The sequence below is a fragment of the Martes martes genome (assembly GCF_963455335.1).
Source record: "Martes martes genome assembly, chromosome: 5".
NCBI lineage: Eukaryota > Metazoa > Chordata > Mammalia > Carnivora > Mustelidae > Martes > Martes martes.
The window spans coordinates 126,153,943-126,176,282 of NC_137892.1; the positions used below are offsets into that span (position 1 = coordinate 126,153,943).

At 46.3% G+C, this 22,340-nt stretch overlaps 1 protein-coding gene across 1 annotated transcript in view; it reads left to right on the forward strand.

Annotated features, from left to right (window-relative positions):
- Positions 1 to 257: 257 nt before the first annotated feature.
- The window catches only part of LOC308343001 (chondroitin sulfate proteoglycan 4-like), a gene marked incomplete at its 5' end in the record, with an annotated part of 62,059 nt that continues 39,976 nt past the window's right edge, over positions 258 to 22,340 (forward strand). The window contains 5 exons of the mRNA XM_080803786.1: positions 258 to 336; positions 11,320 to 11,483; positions 11,822 to 15,391; positions 16,794 to 17,264; positions 21,574 to 21,750. Of these exons, the coding sequence (XP_080659912.1) occupies positions 258 to 336; positions 11,320 to 11,483; positions 11,822 to 15,391; positions 16,794 to 17,264; positions 21,574 to 21,750 (4,461 nt within the window). The remainder of the gene's footprint in view (positions 337 to 11,319; positions 11,484 to 11,821; positions 15,392 to 16,793; positions 17,265 to 21,573; positions 21,751 to 22,340) is intronic.

Sequence of the window (22,340 nt, forward strand, 5' to 3'; positions counted from 1 at the left end):
GCCTGTCCCCCCACCGCTCCGGCCCGGTTTCGCCCGCAGCCTGGGAGAAGAAGGCCCGGCTCGAGGCGGGCGCTGGTGGCGCGCAACAGCTGCAGGTCGTAAATGGCTCTCCCCGCCCCGGCCCAGCCCCCCGCGCTGGCTGGAGGCGGCGCCCCCTGGCCGGGTTGCGGGCCCGGGCCGCGGGGCGGAGAGGGGCCGGCGCAGGTAGCTGGGCCGCCGCCCGGGAGCGAGCGCGGGCGCGGGGCCGCCGTGGCGGAATGGGGCGGCTCGGGGCCCGCCGCCTCTTCCTCCTCGCCGCCTGCCTGGGGCTCTGCGGGGCGCCCGGGGCGCTCGGAGGTACGCGCCCAACTTCCCCTCCCCGTCCCCTCCCCGGCCGCGCCGCGCCTGCCAGCGGAGGGTGGGGGCCCTCCCGGGACTCCATGGGGCCCCGGGAAGCCGCGCGGCGACCCCGACTCGAGCTCTGGGGCCGGACGTTCCTGGGCTGGGCGGCGGGGAGGAGACTGTTCGGCCCCGCGCGGGGGTGTGGGCGCCGCCGCGGGAAACTTCCAGCCACCCCCCCTCCCCCCAACACCCGCGCGAGGCCCGCCCCGCCAGTTCCCGGGAGCCCTGGGGAGTCCCGGGGTGGGGGCCCCTCCCGAGCTTCGCAGGGCCCTTGCCGCCGACCGGGGGTTTCGGAGCTGGACTCCGGGGCGCACTCCCGGCAGAGCGAACGAATCCTGCCGCCCTCCCTTCTGAGCCTTTGCAGCTCTGCGCCTGGCCCGGGCCGGTGGGAGGTGCTCGGCTGCGGAGACCCGCCGGCCTGTGGGGCCTTAAACTCGTCCCGAAATTCTTTGGTTGCTGGCCTGGCCTGTTGTTCTAGAAGTACCGCCACAAGTTCACCTACATTTTCTGGACCTCAGCCACTGGAAATGCTGTGCGTTTCCATGGCGCTTTCCAGGAGTGAAGGATTACTAATAAAAGCTAATTATTGGGACTTTTTACACAACCAGTCCTGCACTTGGGCCTTCTCGCTCTCCTTGGCTCCTTGTAATTTAGTGTAGTTCAATGAAAGACTTCCTCTGAGACTTTTTAAAGATAAAATATTATAAATCAAAAGCCTTGTATCTCTTTGTAGGATTCGGATTAAAATCTGAATGCTTATTTACTTCATTTTAGGCATAGAACAGACAAATAGTGCCATTGCTGCCTACACCACCTCATGATTTCAGGAGGAGCTTGGGAGTCGAGTTCCAGCCAGGGTGGCGTCTGTACTATGGACCCTTCACTCTTACCCCAGTTGCTTGGGGTCTGACTGCAGCACTCCCTTCCCCAACCCCCGCCCTGTGTGTGGGCCCTTCCAAGCTCCTCCTCCCATCTTCCTCCCCCTTCCTTGATTCCTGCTTGGCCCTTAGGGTGGATTGGGCCCAGTACTGGAGGTCTGGGGCTGCAGTCTGAGGCTTTGATGTGGCTTTGAGAGGGAAGGTTCCAGTTGCAGAACAGGGAGATCTGGGAGCGCAGGGAACGCAGGGAACGGTTTGATTGAACCAGTAGTCAGTGTAGGGTGATGGCCAAGTCTGTAATTTTGGAGTCAGATGGACTAGGGCTTCAACCCGGGTGCCATCTTGTGTTCTCAGACTGGCTTTGGGAAAGTCTTAGTTTTCCTTCGCTAGGTCTTAATTTTGCATCTGTGCGGTTGAAATACTTGACTTCTTCAGAGAGGCTCGAGTAAAATACTGTGTAAGACTTTCTTACCGCCAGACAACTGCTCAGTAATGTTCATATCCCTCCTTTTCTACTCATTACCCTCTTTCCTCATCATCTGTGCGATTACGTTGGGTATGAGGCTAAGAGCCAATGGATTAGACACCCATGGAGGGGTACAGAATGCAGATAGGAAACGTTTCTGGAATTCCATAGCATATACAGTAGTGCCCCCTTACCCACAGGAGATACATTCCAGGCCCCCCAGTGGATGCTGAAATCACGAATAGTACCGAATCCTTACATGTCCTATGTTTTTTTCTATAATACATACCTGTGAGAAAGTCTAATTTGTAAATTAGGCATAGTAAGAGAATAATTGTAAAAATAGACTGTATTAAAAGTTACATGAACGTGGTCTCACTCTCACAAGATATCTTATTATACTGCATTCACCCTTCTCGGGGTGCTGTGAGATGTCTGTGTGATAAAATGAACCACGTGAATGACGTAGGCGTTATAACATAGCTTTCGGCTGCCACTGACCTTCTGAAGATATGTCAGAAGGCGGATCATCCGCTTCCGGACCATGACTGACCATGGATAACTGAAATCATGGGTTAGGGAGGACTGTTGTGTTTTTAACGTATTTCCTCACCCATGGCTCTAATGGCAACCCAAATACTGGATACTGTGGTCTCATCAAAAGCTACTTTGGGGCACTTTGAAGAACATCTTTTTGAGTAGCTGGATGTGGAATCTGATTTTAGGTTTCTTTCTGACTTCTTTGGATGATTCAGCCTGTTGCTTTGAAGAAATCTAATTGTCAAAGGTAGGTGAACTCTGCTCTCAGTCCTTGAGGGACTGACTGTGTCCTCAGCTTGGAGAGACTTGCCACAGCAGGGAGCCACTTTGTCTGGTAAACAGATACTGTCTCAGTAAGACTAGCCTTAGCGTTGGCTCTCAGCATATCCCTATTTGCAAATCAAATATCAATCCTGCTATCACTAACTACTTTCTCAAGGTACAACATGTACTCAGCACTAGACTCACGTTGTCAGTGGTTCAACAATTTTTGACGACCTTCTTATCAGCTCTCATTAGAATATTACTGCTTTGACCTTGGGCCAGCGCTGATGGAGAACTTGACTAGGAAGAGAAGAAAGGCCAGCCCTTCCAGTTCCTTTCGCCTTTACTGGTCCTCGAATTATTTCTCTCTATTTTTAATCTCTGGCTTATTTGCGGGAATTTTAAAAAGCAACTGATCCTGTTAGTGAGGATGTGTGTAGTTACGGTGAGATAACACAACTGTAAGCTCAGTTGTCCAGGCAGACCACGTGTGGTGTGTCAGTGAATGGGAAAGAGAGGGAGGCATCAGTGTCCATCGTTCTGTCCTGTAGAGTTCCCACTGCACCCTCAGAGAGACTTGGTACCCAGCAGGTGAGACACATGCCTGGTCTCACCTGGGCAACTGAGGCAGGACAGCCATCAATCTGTAAATTAGAGCTGAATAAAGAATTCTTATTGTTCTAGAGTCTTATTTTTTTTAGATTAAGGCAGGCTGTGAATTTGTTATATTTTCTTCAGATTCCATAGTGAATATGTTGGCACCCCACTTTGCCATTTCTTTCTTTCTTTTTTTCTTTTCTTTTTTTTTTTTTTTCCACTTTGCCATTTCTGCTTAAGGCTGTGGTGTCCGGGCCCAAATGCTCACCATGACCAGTGTGTCGCTGTGAGCCAAGCACCAGCTGGTGCGGCAGGAAGGGACCCAGCGTGGTGGCCCCAGCCCCACTCACTACCCATTCCCCTCCCCCCCCCCCCCGGCTGTGGGAATGGACAGGTGCCCTGCCAGTTCATGCAGGGAAGCCCAAAAGTTCAGGTGTTCGATTATAATCTCTTTTTTTTTAAAGATTTTATTTATTTATTTGACAGAGAGAGATCACAAGTAGGCAGAGAGGCAGGCAGAGAGAGAGAGGGAAGCAGGCTCCCTGCTGAACAGAGCCTGATGCGGGGCTCGATTCCAGGACCCTGAGATCATGACCTGAGCTGAAGGCAGAGGCTTAACCCACTGAGCCACCCAGGTGCCCCGATTATAATCTCTTTTATTTAAAATACCGCCATTTAATATTTTTAAAAACAGAACTGCACGGTCCATACAAAGCACAAACAAAACTCATAACTTCTACTTCTGGGGCCTTTCCCAATGCTTCTGCTTTATTCCCCTCCATATTCCTGGCACATAGTCTAATACCTAGAAATGACAGATGTCCAATAAATCCAAGCCCCTGAAGGACCCAATGCACCTGGGGGTTGTGGAAGGCAGAACAGCAGCTCCCCAGCAAGTTCACATCTTAATGCCCAGAACAGAGAATATGTTGCTTTACGTGGCAAAAGAGACTTCCCAGCTGTGATCCAATTAAGGATTTTGAGGTGAGGGGTTACCTCGGCTTATCTGTGTGGGCCGTAAGCAAACACAGGGCGTTGTAAGAGGGAGAAGATGATATGTTGGAAGCAGAGGCTAGAGTGATGTGACTGCTGGCTGGGAGCACCAGCCAAGAAATGTGGCAGTCCTCTAGATGTTGCAAAAGGCCACAAGACATATTTCTCCCCTCCAGCTGCCAGAAGAAAAAATGTAGCTCTGCAGACACCTTGATTTTAGCTCAGTGAGACCTATGTTTGGACTAACTAGTCCCCAGAATGGTAAAGCAATAGATCGGTGTCATATTAAGGCATTACATTTGGGGTAACTTGTTGCAGCAGCAAGAGGAACTGAGGGGCAGGGGAGCAAACACGGCTGTGCACGAGGGCCACATGCAGTGCTTCTGAGCTCGGACGTGGGCTCTGTGTCACTAAAGAGGGCGCTGTCAGCTCAACCAGCACCCAGCTAGGGGCCAGGACTGCCTCCCTGCTTCATTCCAGCGGTTCTAAGGGCAGCTACGGAGCCTACAGGAACAGCTCCCCGTGGAGTGGTGCGGGGACCCCTGTCTGCAGGTGTAAGGCAGAGAATGACCCCCTGAGAGGAGCTCAGGGCAGAGCATGGGCTGGGTTCTCTTTGCAACCTGAGCAGTTGGCATGGAGACTCATGTTTGGGGAAGGAACAAAGAGCGAGAATGTGGTGAGTCCCGTTCTACAAGAAGAATTCCGGGGCCCCAGATTGCTCTGGCCCCACCTGCAGACCCAAGATTTGCATTGTCCCAGTGGCCCACGCGGCCCACTATCCACTCCTTCCCCGCCCTCTCCCATGGGGCCAGCAACACGTTTGGCCGGGAGATGTGGTCTCTCTGACAGGGCCAGAGGCCCCTGTCACCCCCTAAGCCAACTAAGCAACTGCCCATCCTACGGCCATGGAGCCAATACCTCTTTGCTCACTGACTCTGCCGCCTGACTTCTGTATTAGTGGACCTGAGTTTTGTGGGAGAGACTCTGCGGACGTCCCTTGTTGGGTTTGCTTTTAATGAACCAAGGAGGTTGGGCCTCTCAGGCATGATAAATGTTTATGGTAATGTCTGTGGTAAATATTTATGGTAATGTTTATGGTAAATGTTATTTCATAGTTGGAAGTTTTCTTCTTTCTCAGGATGTTCTGGATGGTTAGATATCACTTGATAAATATTTGGCCTCGGTTTGATAAAGCATTCAACGTCAGTGCCACAGTAAAACACTGTAGATGTTCCTCAGAGCAGATTTGTGAGGTGGAAGTGTGGCTTTTCTTTCCAAGCGCAGTGACCCGCCTCGCAGGGTCAGTGTGAGGAAGAGCTGCTTTATAACGTTGACCCTCCTCGAGCACCTCACTTAGGGTTTTGTATAATGCAAATGCTTTAGCAGAGAAGTTTGTTTTTGTGGTTTTGTATTTTAATTTTCAAAGTAAGCTTCTATACTTATGATATATCATCTTTAGAATATGTTTGGAAGAAAGGCAGTACATAAAAAGGTCCAGTATAAAATTGTCCACGATAGGATTATTATGAAAAGGCAGCTCTAGTTTTCAGGGAAAGCGGACGGTTCTGAAATCTCTTTTTTCGGAATACTTTCCTGATTAGTTTCTATCTCACTCTGGCTTTGCCCTCACACAGTCACCAGGTCGATCTTTCTAAAATCCAGAACCGATGTGTCTCCTCCCCACTAAAAACCATTATCTTCCCTGCTGTGTACAGAATAAGCTACAACCTTCTTAGATGATTTGTAAGGTGACCCCACCCCATTCGTGGGTCCCTGCCAGTGGGGAATCCAGTTGGTCAGTCAGCCGTTTACTCCCCAAACGATCATTGAAAATTTCTCATCATATATGTGCCAACAAAACAAAGCAAAACAAAACCGAAACTTCTCTCTCAGTAGGTAGATACCCAGCCAGAAATCTGGAAAATCATCTAGATTGCCCCCTGACCTCTTCCCTTCCCTCCTAGACAGTCCAGCTTTTAAAATATCTCTTGAACCCACCTGCTTCTCCCCCTGCCTGCTTCCCTACTCCCTACCATGCCTTTGAGCCCATTTTCTGCACTTCAGCCAGAGTCATCTAAATTGCAATCTGGACACGGCATTTCCCTATTTGATCCTTTTATGGCTCTCTTTGAGCCGAGTTTGAACCCTTCCCTTGGCTTCAAAGTTGTCATTTATGGTGTGCCTCCTGTGTGCTGGACACTCTTATAGGCACCTTGGACTGAGCAGTGACCATGGCTTCAAAGTTGTCATTTATGGTGTGCCTCCTGTGTGCTGGACACTCTTATAGGCACCTTGGACTGAGCAGTGACCAAGACTAGCCAAGCCTTCTGCCCTCAAAACCTCACATTCTGTTCCGGACGGTGTGGGATTGGAGCTGGGTAATAACCCAGGAAGCAAATAAAGAAGGTAACCAGAGCTTATGATAAGGGCCTTGAAAGGAGTCACCCGTTTAAACTGACAGTTCAGGGAAGGCCTTTCAGTAGTCCCACCATTTGCCCCACCCCCTCCGCCCCAACTTTGCAGCACTCACCCTGGCTGTCCCCCTGGGACCCCCTCCCCACACACTAGCCAGACTGGACCTTTGGATCTTTACAGTCCCTGGTCTCTTTCTCTCCTATCTCTCCCCTCGTTTCTCTCCTCTTGCTCACGTCTGTCCCTCACTAGGTCTTTCTGGAAGCCACTGTCTTGCTGCTGGAAACACACTCAGTCCATCCACCCCCTGGGCTAGGCCGAGAGCCTCTGCTGTGCTCTGCATTTCCCAGACACTCTAATTGCTTGATTGGCTGTCTATGTCATTTACCTTTCAGTCCCCATGTTTGTGGTTTATCTGGTATATTTGTGGACAGCGGAAGTACGTGTCGGATGGGCCACTTAATCTGTCAGGGAGAGACACTTCTAGGTGCAGGGCTCCTTCCTTCTTACCCCAGTGGGGCCCCGAACAAGCCGCTGTTGTACCAACTGCCCAATTAATATCACCTGGATTGGATATACTCTTCCTTCCGAGCAGCTTTCTCTTCGGAGAGCCCGCAAACCCCCTTAGTTTCAGTAACTTCCTGCCTCCAACTCCCGATGGTACTTGGCACGCAGTAGGTGCTCAAGAAATAGTAAACCAGAGTACTCCCAAAGAAGCAAAACTGGAATCCAACAAACAAAAACAGGAAGTTGTAGTTTGGGGGGGAAAATGGTAACTATTTCTAAGGTAAATAAAATGAATCAAATATCTACTCTCCCCCACCCCAGGAGAAATGATAGAGAAATAGAAGTGTTCACTTTTCCCTGAAAAGTCTTTTACCCACCTTATTGCCAAACTTTGGCTTCCATTCAGCCATGTCACCTTTTACATAAGCACGTAAAACCAAGAAGTTGTTCTGATTTTTGTTCACCTTGACTTGCCCTACCCATATAATACTGAAATCACACCTTTTCCTTTGCTATAGGTGGAGATCACCTTTCTTCTTCTAGGACCCAGTTTTTCTTGTGTTTCGATTGCCTTCTTATTGTTATTTTGAGGCACTTACTAGAAGCCACAAAATTTGAGATCCATTTGGAGATCTGTGAGGACACAACTGGCTTCGGGCTGTCAGACCAGAAGTTTTAAACCTGCTTCCTTGATTTTCCCCTGAGGCAATGGAAATTTCTAGCCACCAGCTGATCCTGGAATTGATTTAGTGCCAGAAAGGTGAACTGTGGGAAAATATAATATTACTTAGTCATTCTCAGCAGTAGATTTTATTATTTAGAAAACATTTCCTGGTTTTGAGAGCTTAACAATACAGCCTCTAAGTCAGTCAAAAATCAGAGTGAGGGGATTCAGTAACCGGAAGGCCAGGACCATATACACTAGGTAGGAGAGCTAGTGGGCTTATAAATGCTTGTTTTGTCTTTTTTACTTTATTGCTGCATTCTTGTTTTCCTGAATTTAATTATTAATGGCTATTTTTTAACTAGAGAAGTGTGCTTATACATACCTGAGGAAGTTTGTAGAGATTGTAGTCATCTCTGTATCAGCTTCTATCTTGGTGAAAACAGGGCACCCGAGGTGGGGAATGCAGGGTTTGGGTTTTAGCTCTGTTTAAACTACCTGTTGACTCTACATAAGTCCCTAAGCTTTTCTAGGCCTGAGTTTACTCAACTATAAAATGAGGGTCTCCTAGGTTAGTGTAGTTTGGTTCATTAAATGCTTGCTTGCTACCTGTCTTAGATTGGGTTCCCTAAAGAGAGCAGCACAAGCAGGGATTCTTGTGAAAGTACAATGCTGAGTGAGGTGGCCAGGAGAGAGCTGGAAGGAAGGAAGGAAGCAGGATTGGGCAGGAGAAGAAAGCAAGCAAAGATCTGGGTTTAGCTGACCTAATCTTGGCCTGATCCCAGAGAGAGCTCTAGGATATGAATGGCAACACAGAGCTCTACATATTTTATACATCTGTTTCTGCCAGTCATTGGCTCTAGGTCCCCCTTTAGGGAAGGGGGTATAATTTCACTGAAATTTCTAGATAACACAGTGAAACAGCTGGACGATGGTTATATCAGCTTGTGAAAAGGGATCTCAATGGGCTACCAACAGAACCTATTATGCCATCTGTGGCCAGGCACTGTGCTAGGTATTAGAGAGGGGAAGATAAACAGAGAGATGGCTCCCGATCACAGGAAACTCATGGACTATTCCAGAAGATAGATGAATAAGCAAGGAATATCAGTACAACATGGTGAATGCTGGAATAGAGGAATACGCAGAGTGTTGTAGGAACAGAGAAGCAGACATTGAAGACTGGGTTCCTCGGGAAGCATAATCTGAGATGGAGACAATCATGCAGGAGCCTTATCCAGGACTGTTCTTAGGGATCAGCATTTGTTCTCAGACCCATATATTATACCTCCTGGAGATACAGCAGGAGGTGTTTAAAGATCTTTAAAGACCATGTAAATATCTTTCACTTCAAGTCTTGGAGGATGGACCCTCACTCCACCTGAGTATCGCTTCTGCGCTGGTGATTCAGCTGTACCTTCGTCAGATTGTTTCAGCACTCTTTCGGGGCCTCAGCCTCAGCCGTGTAATAGATGATGGGACCAGTGGATCCTATGGTCTTGGGCCTGTTACCACACCTTCCTTGGAGTAAAGGGCATGTCTTTGATTGATGTGATGTTATTTGGCTTCCCCTATTAGTGGATTAAACACTCCGTGAGCTCTTCATATAATGGTGCTATCGGAGGCAAGAAAGGCACATAGATACCCAGAATATGTGGCTGTTTTATTTTTTGAAATGAATCACTGGCCAGTCTAAAAAAGAAAGGGTTTCGCTGAAGTCAGCTCAACACCGAGTGGACAGTTGGTCTCTCTTCAAGGAATAGTAACATACTGGGGCTGGGTGTTGGATTCTGTTGGAGGCCTGTTGGGCATTCAGCAGTAGCAGTAGCTAGGAAAGCCTCAGTAAGAGGGAGCCCAGACTATTGGGTCTCCCTCCCTGGCACCATGGCTTCCTGCTGTGCCAACCTATGGGGGGCAGAGGTCACCTACATCAATCCCAGACCTCCTTGTTCCTACTCTTTCAATCTTTTGCATCCTGGGCTCTTGACCATCTGTTCAGGCCATTTGCCACTCTCGATCAGTGTTTATTTATCTGAACCTCAGTGTAAAGGTTGTGTGTGTGTAAAGTGGATGATTAGGCATTCTACCCAAAGTTCTATCCGCTTGGAGCATTTTTTCTTGCTGCTGTTTTTCGTGGTCACCGCTAAGGGGAGCTATGGTGCAATTGGCGGCTGTTCTCATCAGGCTCCCGTTGGATGAAGCTGATTCATCGGTGAACCGTGCTCAGGTGTTCTGTTTCTCCATCAGCTGGCACCAAGGATTCGCCCATGCAGCCGTATGCGTGAGCTGAGGAAAGGTGCTGGCGCGAGAAGGGTGATGATGGAGCTCTGGGCTGCCATCTTGTGCGCTCACTTGTGCCTTCTGGTCCTATTTATGCTCAATCCCGGAAGTACCACTTTCATCTCTCTCATCCATCTGTCATGGTAATTCTGTCCTCTCTGTCTCACTGTGTGAGACAGAAAATGTCTCACATTTTCTGTGCATCTAGGAGCCACTTTAGCAGTGAGTTCACACCGTTTCTGGTAGTCTTTGCCAGGGTGTTATATCCAATACCTTTGGAGAGTTCCCCCAAATCTAAACTCTTCCTTATCCAGCTTCACGCTTTGCCCCTGTGATCAGGCACCCTCAGTCATATGTGTGTTCTGGAAGCTACCAGGAGTAGAATACACCTGAAGAGGTCCTACAGCTACATTAGGGTCTAGTCCTTTCCCACCCCTATCAAGCCCAACATGTCCCCACACAGGTTATGTTGTGACTTAACCTTTGTTTTTGGTCGAGTGGCCAGGAGGAGAGATGGGGGTGTATCTTCAAAGGTCAAGTGCTGCTTGTGGGGAGAAGCCTCTGCATCCTTTTCCAGCCAAGGGCACGCCAATTATACTAGGGAAATAGGCCACTTCTGTAGGCTAAGAGGGTCCAGAGAGAACCAGGGACCCAAGGTGTTTGAATACATCAACCCAGATGTCTCCAGTTCCTTATGTCAAGGTTCTGTTCTTTCCCAGCCAGGATCTTAGCTTTGTCAGAGCTTACCTTCCACTGGTCTCCTGCTGTAGGAAAGGGGGAGTCTATATGCTACCACGGAAGCCCTCTTGCTTTCACACTTAATTGTCAGCAGATCTCTCCTAGCTTTTCCTTCTCTTTTTCCAAAGCTTTATTCAAATTTAGCAATAGACAGCCAACCTCATAGTCTTCATAGCTACTATTTGCCCTGTATCTTTCATGGCTTGATCTTTTATAGCTGAATAATGTGTTCCCTTCTCCTCTTACACCAGTTCACCACCAGTGGTGTGGGATTATCCCTGTGACAGGGAAGGAAGCAGGATTGGGTACATGGAGAAGTAGACTTGCAATTCAGTATCAACAGAAGCCTTGACCACCCTTCTTGAGAGTTCTGAAGAGAGACTGACCCATCAGAGCTGTTTTGAGTTGGGGCAAGAGAACACTGAACCTTTGTACCCCCACATCGGAACTGAGGGCTACCCCAGGAACTGGCCATGGCCTTGGGCAGGGCAGCTTTCTTCAGCAGGGTCAGTCCCTGAAGGGAGAAGACACTCTAAAGTGCAATTGTCATTGTGTAATGAATTTACTCATTTATACTCCTTTTTGAATTTTTCCCCTAGCATCTTTTTATGGTGAAAGCTATGTGAAACTCAACATCATAGAAGTTTTGCCTGAGTTATCTCTTCAATTAAAATTTCAAACCAGCAAACCGCAGGGATTACTTTTCCTTGCAGCTGGGAAAAATGACTACTGTATAATAGAACTTCTGTCAGGAAACTTACGGGTAAGATGTTCTTAAATCTTTAAAAACGTGTGGGTTTTCAGTTACTGGAGGAAAAACCATGAGAGAGAAAGAGAACAAAATAGCTATCCATTTTATTCCTGTTATTTTACTAGAATAAAAATGTGTACCATTTGAAAAGTTGGGATAGCCTCTGATTTTACCAGCATGCCTGAAATACTCTGACTCTGAAATTTTTAAACCTCATTGTGTCGTCCATACGTGAGAAAGTGGTTTCAAGTCCAACTTTCTCTCTCTCTCTCTCTCTCTGTGGATGGCCCTGTTTTCTCAGTAAGATACTACGAGATGAGACTGATTAATTATGATTCTTTCTCTTTCAGGTGAGGGTGAATTTGGGTGCAGGTGAACAAGTGTTCCTTTCTGAGCAAAGGCTTCGTGTGGATGACTTGAATTGGCATTTAGTGGAACTGTACTATGTTAAAAACACTATCTCTCTGGTTATCGACAAACACTATGAGACAACTGGCCAAATCACTGGTGGGACACACAGTTTGCACTTTCAACATGGAATCTACATAGCAGGCCATGGTGAACTTGACCTCCCTTACCTGGATGGAGAGCTCCCCGGTTTCCGTGGATGTATGGAGGGTGTGGTATTTAACCAGAGGGAGATCCTCGCATCCCTCAGGTCTTACCCTGGTTTTAAGAAGGTGTATGAGGTATCACTAGGATGCAATGATGAATTTTTTGCAGGAGAGGATGAGGCCATCAATTTCTTTAGCTCCAGATCCTACGTCACCTTCCCAGAATGGAGGGTCCGCGGGGAAGGGCTGTTGGAATTTGCTTTGCAGACTGGAAGTCAACAAGCTTTGCTTTTGTTTCAGCCAGGTAGACAAGGAAATTTTGTTGCTTTGGAAATAGTTAATGGTCTGTTGAAGGCTCATGTAGGAAGGAGCAAAAGTAACACCCAGCTGTCTTCTTTAAACATAGTTAGTGACAACAAGTGGCACGTTATTCAACTCAGACTCACAGGACGGTATCTGGACCTGATGGTGGATGAGCAAGGGGTGAGGGCGTTGCTGCCTTTGCAAAGCAAACCATTTGTATCGGAAGGTCCTCTCTTCGTGGGAGGTCTTGATAACCGTAAGGGAGAAGAAGTTAAGAAGTTAGAACTTGCCTCTGTGCCCAGGAAATCTGCTCGAGGAATCTCTTTCAAAGGGTGCTTAAGAGGCTTGGAAGCCAACTCAGAAAAGAGAGCATTAAAGAATGCCCTTGTGTCTAAAGATGTAGCTGCCGGGTGTAAATTGCAGAGTAGTGATAATGAAAACCCTTTCATAACTACAGCAGAAAACCTGCTTCGTTCAGAAGTTCCCCTTTCCACTACCGTCCCCGAGGCACGCAAGCCTTTTCTTCACCAGGCGAGTAGCTATTTCTTAAGTCTGAATAACCTGGAGGTCCAAGAAGGTGGGCGAGCCTTACTGGAACAAAGGCACATGAACGTGGTTGTGGCATCCGAGGATGTGGGCATCCATCCTTCTCAAATACTAATTAAAATAGAGGAAATGCCCCTGCATGGGTTCCTTCAAATTGATGTTTTGCCTGCACAGGGAATGGAGGAGGCTTTCACTATGTTAGACTTGGGGCAAGGGAAAATTTGGTACGTCCATGATGGCTCAGAAGAACCTAGGGACTTTTTTACATTTTCAGTCTCATCCAAGAGCAGGAAGGAAACGCCATTATATCTGCAAGGACATGTTCCATATGTGTTTAACATTACTGTCCTTCCAGTAAATGATGCCCCAGTCCTTAAGCTCCCTGAAGGAAACTTGCTCTTCCTGTTTGAGAATTCTAAGAAACGGCTGACTCCAAATGTAATACACGTGTCAGACCCTGACACAGATTCCTTGAGTCTTAGTTTCTCAGTTCTTGGCAACTTCAATTCAGACGCTGGGTTTTTAGAAAACACCAATGGTCCTGGGAAAGCCATTAATGGTTTTACGCATGGGGATTTAAGAGATGGCAACATTTTCTATGTGCACAGAGGTCATCGGAACGCCCGGATCCTTCTGAGAGCAAGCGATGGAGAGCTGGTTAGCAATACCGTAGTGTTACGGGTCATGGCTGTTCCTTGGGACTTTGAAGTGGCTGTTAGGACCGGGGTAGTCGTCCAGCAGGGGGGCGCGGTTCTGATTACACGGAGTAACTTGTCGGTGGAGGTTAACGGTGAACCCCACGAGATGGAGACCCGCTATGCTATCACTCATCCACCCCAGTTTGGTCAGATTCAGCAGCAGGGGTCAAGGGGTGAATGGAAACAAGTTAGTACCTTTTCTCAACGTTCCATTGATCGGGGTCGGGTCCGGTACCATAGCACGTTTCAAGAACTACAGCTAGAAAATGTTACAGATCACTTTAAATTTAAAGTGAACATAGAAGGGAAAGTCAGTGAAGAGCTGGTATTTCCCATTACCGTACACTGGCTAAAGTTTGTACTTCTGAAAAATGTTCCTCTCGAGGTCCGTAGGCTGAGCAGACAAGTACTGAACTCTGATCACTTGCAGGCTGTGACAGAGGGTATGAGTGTAACTCAGAAAGAACTGCGTTTTAAGTTACTGACACCACCTAAGAAAGGAAAATTGCTAGTTGGCAATAAAGTTCTAAAAACAAACTCCGTCTTCAGCCAGCAAGACATTGCAGACTCTAAGATAAGTTATGAGCCACGGGAGAGGCCTAGGGAAGACACGGAAGATATCTTTAGGTTCTTGATTGTTGCAAAGCACATAGAATCCAAAGATTATACTTTCAGAATAAACTTTGAAGCAGACAGGACCCGCATTATTGTAACTAACAGAGGGTTATCTGTAAAAGAAGGAGAAGGGAAATTAATTACAAAATCAGAATTATTCGCTCAAACACTGGACAATCAGACCTTCCGATATATAATCACCAAGAGTCCTCAACATGGGAAGCTGAAACTGGTTAACTTTTCAGACCCTCCGGGAAGTCATGACAATATCACCACATTCACTGATCAAGACATAGTGGGCAAGCGGCTGATGTATGTCCATGATGACTCTGAGACCCAACATGATGAATTCCTCCTTGTGGCCTCCGCCACGGGACCAGGCCAAGAAGGAGTGGTCAGGCATCTTGATGCAGAACATTTATCTACAGAAATCAAAGTTGGCATTTCTGTAGAGTTAAAAAATGATGAGAAACCAGTACGTGTGGTAGATAAGGTCTTTTGTGTTGTAAGGAACGGTCAGCGCCTACTGACCCTGGCAGATCTCTGTTACCATGACCCCGACTCAGATTTTGATGATGGCCAGTTGCTCTACACCCGACGGGGCATCCCAAATGGGGACCTGGTGAGAGCCAGTGATGTCACTCAGAAACTCTACCAGTTCAGGCAAGACGACCTGCGGGAAGGGCGAGTGCTTTTCAGACATCGGGGTGCAGACTCTGCCCGCTTTGTGCTGTTCGTGACAGATGGTGTCCATTATACATCATCCCTTCTTGAGGTCAGTGTGTCAGACCCCTACGTCCAGGTAGTCAATAACACAGGGCTGGTTGTGCAAAGAGGAGAGGACAGCAGCCTCACAGCATCCAACCTCAGTGTCACCACAAACCAAGATGTCCGAACAGACCACGAGATCAAATTCCACGTGCTACAGCCCCCAAAGCATGGCGGAGTGCTAGTCAACCAGTCAGTGTCCCGCTCATTTTCCCAGCATGACTTGAAGCGGGGACATGTGATTTATAGGCATGATGGCAGCAGCAACTCTGATGTGTTCAACCTGACAGTGAAAGTTAAGGAGATACATATAGATGTGGGCGTCTATGTACGAGTGTACTCGGAAAGCCACCAACATCGTGCCCAAGTTCCGCTCATCAAGACCCTTATAGTTGAAGAAGGAAAACCAGTAAAACTGAATAGAGGAAGACTCCAGGTAGGTAACTGTCCTACCACTGAGCATTCTCTTTCTCCCAGAGTAATCTGCTTCTAAGAGCTATTTTTGTGTTGATTTCTCCCTGGTATTCAGAATGACTTTTTTTCCAAATGTAAATGCCATTGAAAGGAAAATCTGGAAGGTTTCATGATTCTGACACTACTGATAGTGCTATAGTTGGAATATAAGTGACCAAGCCTTATGTTAAGGCCAAGTGCACCCCAGCACGCAATATGTATGTTTGTTAGTGTAGGATGAACTGGAAATTAGGAGATGATGTACATATTATAGTAAATTAAGAGATCGTTACTTTTTTTTTTTTCATTTTTTATAGAAACACTGCCAGTATTTCATTTGGTCAGGGTTATATTTGTGATGTGATGAAGCAGGGTATATAAATTTAGAGCAGCTTGAACATGAAAAGGATTCCTAAAACAGCAGAGGATGCTATCTTACACAGTTAATTTCCTTAGCTCTGAATTAGCCTCATTTTGTTTCCTGAAATGGATGGATAAAACTGGCACAGACTACAGGAATGCCAAGGGTGAGACCTTACACCAGAAACTACCTGGTTTCCTGGGGCTCCTACTTAGAAACTTCCAGCAGGCAAAGCCCTGCTGATCAGAGTTAGGAGAGAGTGTTCGTTTTAGGGTAATCCTGTACAGGGTTTGTAAACTGTGATTTATGACAGCTGGCCACAAATACAGGCCGTTGTGAATCTACCCTCGGGACAGCAAAGGAGTTTACTTGTTTGCTAAATGCAGCCAATAACATCAAGAGGAAGTGAACTCAAATCAGAAGCATTTACTGAATGAGTTTGCTTAAGGAAATACGGGCCTCCCCAGCACTTCTCAGTCCTTTTTTAGGCTCTTGGAGAGTTTATGTTTCACCACAAGGGGGCGTGTGTAGTTCAGTGACTCTAAATCAGTTACAATGACAGCTTTGAGATGGGTTTTGCTGAATCAATAAATTAAATATATATCGAAAATGCTGAGCTAGTTAAAAGGGGAGAGAGAAAAAATCCTCTAAAGTCTTGCAATTTAAGTGATTCAACTTCTGCTTCTTCAACCATCTTTTATTCCTTGTCCTTACACCATTTTACTTCTTTTAAGTCAACTGGCTGAGTCCTGGGTGTCTTGCTGCTGTGAGTGACGCCTTGTTAATGCATTAGTAGTGAGTCAAGTGTTGTAGACCATAACTTTTCTTTGCAACCACGGCTAAATGCAAATATTGACATGGTCACCAGAACAGATCCAGGCTTAAACTCTGTATCAACCCTGATAGTAATTTAAGACATTTTTGACATTAATAGAGAACCATTTGGTTCATCAAGGATCTTGACTCTTGTGAGTACTGACCTGTTTTCCTTTCTGTGTCTGTGTATTGCATATACGAACTCCAGACTGTCCACGAAGATAATATTACTTCCGAGGCAACGTTCACTGTCAGAGTTCCACCGATGCATGGATACCTCCAGAAATCTTTACCAGAAGAAGGCAGCTTCGGTGCCGATGCAAAGTCCCCTCTGATTTTTACACAACAGGAAATTGATGATGGGGCTATTCTTTATGTGCAGACAGCTCCTGACCAACAACACGACCGTTTTTTGCTGGATGTGGTGAATGGTTTCCAAGCTGTGAATGGAATTGAAATCTTAGTGGATATCGTCCCTAAGTGGATTCCTCTGGAGGTACAAAATTTCACAGTCCAAGAAGGAGGTTCCAAAGCACTTCTGGAAGACCATCTCAAAATCCCAAACAAATATTTTGAGGGAGTTGATTGTGAATTTGTTCTACTCAAACCACCAAAACATGGTTATGTTGAAAATTCTGATTTTCCAAGAGTACAGCTAATGAAGTTTACCAGGAAACAGGTAATAATTCTCAGTTAATACATTTGGGCATGTGGGATAAGAGAAGAAAAAATGCTATTCATTATTTAGATTAATGGACTCTCAGGAGTGAGGAGACTTGAAAGAATATCTAGTTTAACCTCCTAGCGGATGCTAGAAGCCCCTTCCATGGTAACCCCATAAAAAGGTTATCTAGCCATTGCTTCAATGTATTCAGTGGTGGAAAACTCACTACTTCATGCAATGGGCACTTCCGGTTTAAAAATATTTCAATTTTTAGAAAGTTCTTTCAAACTCATTTAGTCCTGAAGTCTGCTGCTTAGACACTTCTCCAAAGTCCTGACTCTGATAGCTCACAGCACAAGTCATACCTCCTTTCCTGAAATCTCTTTAAATATTTGAAAGAAAAAGTTATCAAGTTCCCTTGGACTTTATCTTCTTTAGGTGAAACATCTCTAGGTTCTCCCACTTTGGTTACTAAGTCACGGGTTTCTAGCCCCTTGTGCCACCCTGGCTGCCCGTTGCTGGAGGAGGTCCACACTGTCAGTCCCGCTCGAAGTGTTACACCTGGATAGTTAACATGGACGCACTTTAGTCGTTAGTGGGTCTACTCGTCTAGTCATTCCATTATTCAGTTAAGAGACGCTGACAGAGTGCGTACTCTGTGCCATGCCCTATGTAAGCGCAGTGAGCAATGGCTGAATGGCCCAGTCCCCACAGTCAAGCAGCAGGACACAACTTCCAGTCTGGCGTTCAGTGTAAAATAACTGCTCAACTCGGGGCTGCTGTCATGTTTCTTTGCTTTGGGCTAGGTTGGTATTAGTGTGACACTTGGCTTTCTTATCATGAATAGAAGAATGATGTCCATTACTTTCTCAAGGTTGAAAGTATCTTGTCACCATTTCCGGTGTAAGCTCCTGGGAATGTGCATTCTTCAGGTTGGAAGCCATTAACCCCCAACTGGCATCTCCGGGTACCTTTGTCCAGTTAGCTGTAAACCCATGTGGGCTGCTTTATTTCGCTTCTAAGGATTTCATCTTATCAACGGACTTGAACAGATTTGCTAAACCCTTCTGTTCAAGTTGCGGTGCAAGGTTGCCATGAGAAGGAGCCATACCCCTTGCCCCAGGAGATGCTGGGGGACGGGGGCAATAGGCACACAAGCTTTGCTCTAAGTACGCCCTTCAGAGGCCTCGCAGAGCCTTCTCACAGTGGCGCTAAGGAAGTGCAGAGTGGCGCGTCTGACTCTAATTGAAGAGAATAGGGAAGACTTCACAGAGGGAATAATGCTTAAGCAAGACTTGAGGAAAGAAGGAAAGAGCAGGGAGGTAACAGAGGAGAAATAGGGAACAACAACAACAAAAAGCAACATGAGCAAAGGCAACAGCATGGCCACAGATACGGAGGCATTAAAGTGAGTGGGTTCTGGGGGGCAGGGAAATAGCCTACAAGACTTGCAGGTGGGCTCAGGAGCAGCAGAGAGAACTGAGGCCAGACTGGGGAGAGTCTTGAATTATACGCCGGGAGGGTTAGACTGAACCAGGAGGCATTAGGGAGCCGTGGGTAGAAGCAGAGAATCCTGAGGGCTGGAAATAACCTTGGAAATCAGGGCTTCTCTACTGGGGATCCGGGGAGAGTGATCCTTTAGTGAATTCCTACGGGCATCTCTTCATCATGGCTTCCTTCACAAAGGCGGGACAAACCATCTAAGATGACCACTCGCTCTGGTGCAAGTTGAATTTACTACCGTTTACCTCAGGGATGCTAGGTGAGAGACCGAGCACTAAATCTGAGTCCTGTCTTGGCCAATTCATTATGGATTGTGCTTTGTAAGAAGTGTGCGTTTAGAATATTTGGTTGAAATCTGGATGTCAAGTGTGTGTGTTCCCTCTAGGATCTATGGTATTGTGTAGCCTTGTTCACAGTCAAGGTCCCGGCTCTTCCAGAGGACCCCTTCGTACTTTCTCTTCCTATGTGACTCTAAGATCTCCAGGCTTTGCGACACTGTTGTTCGCATGTAAAGCGGCACTAACCCTTAACAGTTGGTGGCTATAGTGTTTAGTGGCTTGGAGGAGCCCGTGGCCATGTTAGCCCTTCATTCATTCAGCAGATCGTTTCTGAGTGTCTATTATGCATCAGGCATGCCAGTTTTAGGTAGTGGGGATACAGGGGTGAACAAACCCAGCACCACTCCATGCCGTAATGCCCTGGTAGGAGAAAGAAGAAGGCAGAGACAGACAATAGAAGAAGTAAGTAAGTGGAATGGAAGGCATGTTGAGTGAAGATTAGTGTGATGGAGAAAAGTAAAGCAGGAAGGGGAGCTGGGAACTGCTAGAGCCTTCAGTGTTGTGTATGTGCGAGTTCAGTTTCAGATCAAGTGCTCAGGGGTGGTCCCTTTGACAAGGCAGCATCTGAGCAGACACCTGGAGGAGGGGGTGGGTGGGTGAGCCAGGTGGACGCAGAGGGAGGGTATTTAGGCAGAGGGAAGAGCTAGTGAACAGCTGGGGGGGGAGCAGCCCCAGGTTTAGTGGGGCTGGACTACAGGCAGTGGAGGGGAGAGAGCTGAGAATGAGGTTAGGGAGGTCCAGCATGGGAGGGCCTTCTACTTCACCTTTAACCCCGAGGGAGATGAGGAGCAAGGAGGGAGGGAGAAAGTGAGCAGAGGCACGACACTGCCCTGAACATGACTGGTGGGAGGGAACCGAATACTTTTCAATCTTCCAAGATTTTCTACAAGTTTATTATATCTTTTAATTTCAGATCAGCAATAATAAGTAACCCCCCACCAAATCTTTTCTTTACTTTTACATTAATACATATTAAATGGCATATAATTTGGAGCGTGCCACTCCTTTGAAGAAATGCTCTATTTCTCCAGGGAAGATACCGAGGAGGGAACCTGTATGAAATCCTAGGTTCCTAAAGCGTTTTAAGTACAAATTCTCTCACATTCTGATCAATGCCATCTTCTGTGTTTGTTTTCAAATAGCTTAAAACAGCGTGTTTCAGAACTTGTGGTCAGGCCTGTGGTCTGGAACTCCTCTGCCCACAGAACTCCAAAGAAATTCCCATAGCACCTGTATACAAATGGCCACAACTTTCCCTTGAGACTTTTCCTGAACTTTTCAACTCTTGTCAGAAGCACCTCTGAGAGATCAAAAGTATTTGCTCAAAGGAAGTGCACCATAGGAACGGGCAAAGTTGAACTATTAAAATTTCTGGCAGTATTTTATCAAAACAAACACAACCCCAGAGACTTTTTCAGAAGTTCAGCTACTCCTGTTGGGCTTTGGAAGTTCTCTGCCATTTTGTGTTTGAGTCACAGACTCACTGAAGCCAACTTTCCTTCTAGCTTTGAAATTCTCTCTGTCTCCCATTATGGTTCTGTGCTCTTCAGTATTTTCCATCAGAGTCTGAAAGACACGAGAGGCATTCTGATCAAATTTGTGGTTATTACAAATCCGAGAGGAGTAATTAATTCATTTGATAACCATTTCAGAATGAAAATTACAAAATGAAATCTAAGAAGGATAAAAGTGAATGTTTTCATTTGTGTTATTACAGTCAGGGAAATCTGCCTTGATAGAAATTGGATTTTGATATATTTCACTATATTCTGTCCACAGGAGATGTTTGATAGCTAGTTATGGTTAGCATCCGCTAAGAGATACACCCAAAAAATGAGTGTGTTCTGAAGGAGGAACAGAATTAGGAGATTACATGTATAGTCTCTCATACAAAGAACAGTTAAAGGAATAAGGCATGCTTAGTTCACAAAAGAGAAGTCTGGGGTAACTTCATAGTTGCCCTACTCCAGATGTCTCCAAACAGCGAAATCCAACAAGTGGGTAGAAGGGTAGGAGCTTCAGAGCCTAAACCTAGCATTCTGAATTGTCTAGGAAAGTAATCCACAACTCCAAATTAGTCACTGTAAGTAAACAGGTAGAGTCTGAATTTTAGTGGGTGCTGTTCCATGGAAAGGACAGCTGGATTGGATCACTTACCTAGAGCATATTTCCGTGTTAGAAATAGCCTTTGACTCTGGTCTCCTGATTACCAGTCCACTGCTCTCTTTCCTACACCGTCTGCTGCGTTGTTCCATTCCTCTTTCAACTTTTTCCTAGGACGTGGCATCACTTCATGAAAACTAGCCCTCCCATCATAATTTACACTCTGAGTGTCAGAATCAGACCTCCTAGGATGAACACGTGCTCCTGTGTTTTAGAGAGACATAAAAATTGGGATTATAGTAATTTATTCATATTTTTATATTTTCATATTTTTAAATCACATTTCAGTAAGTTGGTGTTTTTGTTGGTGGTGGTTATAGGTGGAAAATGAATTGATTTACTACATGCATGATGGTAGCGAGGAGCTTCTTGACGATTTCACCATCTTTGCAAATAGCTCAGAACTTGGAAAACAGAGCTTGCCCCGAACTCTTTTTGTAACTGTGCAAGCAGTAAATGATGAGGCTCCAGTAATAACAGCCAACAAAATCCTTCAGGTAGGTGCTCCGTGCTTTTTGATTTATCATAATAACATTGGGGCTACCCATTTGATTTTCTTTCATATTGTTTCTAACGTTAAATAATAAGACATATGACTATGTATGTATGGTTAACCCATTCCTACTGGTTTTAAATAAATGGCAGTTCTTACGCGGACATTCTGTTGGGTAGCTGTTGGGAGATGAGGAATCCCAATGAGTTACTGGCATGTTGTCTTTCTTGAGTGGGTGTCATTCACACTGTATTTCCTGAAGCACAGCCTTTTCTAGTTAGGGTGGGAAGATGAGAATCAGCTCCCTGGTATTGAATGTGTGACCTTGGGCAATTTATTTAGTCCTTCAATGCGCTCTCTTTGAGGTGGTGGGAAATAGAAGCAGAGTTGTGGGGAGTAAGAGAAAAAATGATGTAAAACTCTCCCACACTTCCTGACATGTGGTTGGGACTCAATAAATGGTAGCATTATTACTGAAAAACTCCAAGGCTTATAGCAGTATCAGGATTTTTAAAAACCACTGTACAGTCATGTGAGGGTATTTAGCTGTTTCTGGGAACTTCCGTCACCCTTCACTTTTTCTGAGAATCCCCT